Here is a 3232-nt window from a genome sequence, read left to right on the forward strand (position 1 = left end):
GTTGATGTGATGATGTGAAAATAGCATATTGTATGTATCATAGCACAGTGTATCATGGTGGGACGAATAATTAGGGCAAATGCTATTCTTTTAGTAGAATTATTTGATCACTGTAGCCCATGGCATAGAGATAACTGTCAATTATTATTTATTAGACTGAAATTAAAATGATATGAGCTAATTATACATGCAATAACAACATTTTAAAGTTAAAAGTTATTCATGAAAGTACTTGTTAGCATTCCTGCTTTTTGCAATTTGCGTGCAACACTGAATGGCAACATACAGTCCATGCAAGTGTAACTGTCATTTCTATTACACTCTAAAAAGGTTTGTTAGGTCCTAACACTACCTGTGTGATTGTTCCCTTGATTAGACATAGAGTGACCCTCACTGAGTTACCCTTTAACCCTGTATCTGTTCCCTCCCGGTGCTTTTCTTACATAAACCATTTTGAGAAAGAAAGAAAGACAAAGAAAAGTCAGAGATTACATTTCAGTAAAGTTTTATTTAAAAAAATCTTGTTTTGCTTTCAGAGCTTGTAGGAATCGCTATGGGAATTCTGTGCAGGAACAATCTGGAGAAGTTTCTGTCCTCCCTCCCATCCACGTCTCTCTATGACTTCTCCTCAGAAATCTCCTTCCAAGCATTGGCAGATGAACTGCTGGAAAAGCTGCTTTAATTCCTTCTCCTCTTCTGCGTTCATTGTTGCATTGTTATTTGGTCTCTGTGAGCCTTGGTGTTCATGAGCCTCAGAGTGGTGCAGCTTTTTCTTCTTCTTAGCGCTTCTAGGCTCCTCCTTCTTTTTGCTTCCACTCCTACTAAGTTCTGCTTCTGCCTCCATGTTATCATGGGTTTGAGCAGGATGTTGTGGCCCTTCGCTCTCTTTTTCAGCAGGGGCCTCCTTTTCTGCCTTCTTTCTGCTGGACCAGCAGAATTCTAGTAGATAGACAAAGACTTGTGGTAACAAGACGCCCTACATGAAAGGAGAGAAAAAAATCAGAAAAACTCAGAACAAAGAACATTCATTAATTTAACAAAAATTTCCTTTATTTCACAAACTTGTTACCTATAGAATATATATTTATTCCCTTTATAATATTCATATATTCTATTGAGAGAACAACTCACTAGCAGTTAATGGGATAGAGTAGGAAAGTCTGATTCCAGAGTAACTCACTGATTCCCAGTCTGAATTGTTTTATAATGAGTTCACTATTGCAATGACTTACCAAAAGGATTCCTTTCACACTAGTGCCATTCTCAGTATCTCTGATGAGGGTCTCAATATAAGGCACAATTAGTTGGAATTCCTACAATAGAAGAATATCAGTTAGTCAGACAGGTGGATCCTCAATCACTAACATATCAGTACATTAGGGAGGCAGCAAGTGCCAACTGGCACTCACATATAACCTTCTCTGTATTGACAGTTAGGGCCTGAATTATAGGTCAATTGATTCCAGCTTACCTGAATGATGGCGCTACTCAGCTCTGGCTCTCGGTTAGTGAGCTGACCCTCTATAGAAGGAATTGGACAACGCAAGCCCTGCAATAGAAGAGGATCAGTTATTCACACAGTGGAACAATAGATACAATATCAGTACATCTCATAGTAACCTTCCCTTCCTACTCCCTGTATAGTGCATTGGTAACACATAAATCAATACTGACTTACATCACATCTTATGTCTGTAGGAATCAGCAGAGGGACTGGTCTGATCTCTTCCTGTACAAACAGGGTATTGCCGCACTCTACATCCTCTACATAACCGGCCTTTTCAACAGACACTGGGCAAACTGGCAAACTGAGTTTGATGTAGTTGAATCCTTCAGTCACATAATCCGATGTCTCAATATGTTCTTTGATATCTCTTTCCTGTAAGAGAAAAGTACATGGATCAGATGTTTGGGACATGGTGCTGTACATTGTATAGAAACTTCTCAACAAACCCATAAGTCACTGGTACATTAACAGATAACACTAATAACAGGAACCCATAATGACTCCAAAACAGTTCCTATACATGACCCCATAAACAAGAACAGAACTTACTCGTAAAAATCCAATGAAAATAAATAGGGTGATGATTAGTGGCCTCATGGTGGCATTCAGTCACTAATCTGACAATCCCAACTGTAAACAGCCCTTATACCAGCTTGTTTCAGGGGCACCACTGTGATGTCATCCCTAATGTTCATGGCGACCATTGTGAAGTCGCCACTAACAATCATGTGACATCAACTGCCACAGACCAAGTCAGCTTTCAGTCAGGATAAATATAGAATGACTGTTAGGGAGACTAAAACTTTAAATCATAAAATTGGATTTCATAAATTCATATTGTCTTGTTGAAAATCATAAATTCAAGACAATCACTAGTCTTGAATTGACTCAATCTCAGCTCCTTATAGCCTTTAAGACACTGAAAGGGGCAATTACCTCTGTGCTCAACATGAAATTAATTACAGGTATGGGACCTGTTATCCAGAATGGTCGGGCCCTGGGGTTTTCCGGATAACGGATCTTTCCGTAATTTGGGTCTTCATGCCTTAAGTCTACTAGAAATTCATTTAAACATTAAATAAACCCAATAGGCTGGTTTTGCTTCCAATAAGGATTAATTATATCTTAGTTAGGATCAAGTAAAAGCTACTGTTTTATTATTACAGAGAAAAAGAAATCATTTTAAAAAATTTGGATTATTTGGATAAAATGGAGTCTATGGGAGACATTCCGTAATTTGGAGCATTCTGCATATCGGGTTTCCGGATAAGGGTTCCTATACCGGTACTATAGGGTTTGGGTTGTACAAAGTTACATATCTAACTTTAACTCAAGTTCAACCTCTCCAATTTATCCCCAGCAAATAGACTATACAAATCTAAAGATCATAATAACTCATAATTTACACATAAAAACTTTATGCGTCTTGTAAGCCCATTAACTTTTTGCATCCATTAACATATATTTGTGTGGAATCTATATGTTGTGTATTCACCCATTTATTCTACAGTTCGACTTTATTTGTTAAGAAAATATAGAATATCATCTCAATAATATCATTTATAATTCCCAAACGGACAAGCAGATGCCATGTTGTAATATGCAGTACAGTGACATGGGGGTAATAATGCAGTAACAATTCTTGGTGTCATGTTACACATGCATTATTTATTTCATGGTTTGCTTTTGCTTGTTTTGTTCCATCTCCCCTCCTGTTAGCCCCTC

The 3232-nt window shown here is 37.7% G+C and overlaps 1 protein-coding gene across 1 annotated transcript; it reads right to left on the reverse strand.

Annotated features, from left to right (window-relative positions):
* Nucleotides 1-303: 303 nt before the first annotated feature.
* LOC108716530 lies at nt 304-2151 on the reverse strand. The gene is made up of 4 exons (XM_018262721.2): nt 1679-2151; nt 1472-1549; nt 1233-1313; nt 304-976 (listed from the first exon to the last, which is right to left on the reverse strand). Exons 1-4 carry the CDS (start codon nt 1955-1957, stop codon nt 629-631), a joined length of 786 nt encoding a protein of 261 aa, XP_018118210.1. The 5' UTR covers nt 1958-2151; the 3' UTR covers nt 304-628.
* Between the last annotated feature and the right edge of the window lie 1081 nt (nt 2152-3232).

Source organism: Xenopus laevis, chromosome 5L, assembly GCF_017654675.1.
Source record: "Xenopus laevis strain J_2021 chromosome 5L, Xenopus_laevis_v10.1, whole genome shotgun sequence".
Lineage (NCBI taxonomy): Eukaryota > Metazoa > Chordata > Amphibia > Anura > Pipidae > Xenopus > Xenopus laevis.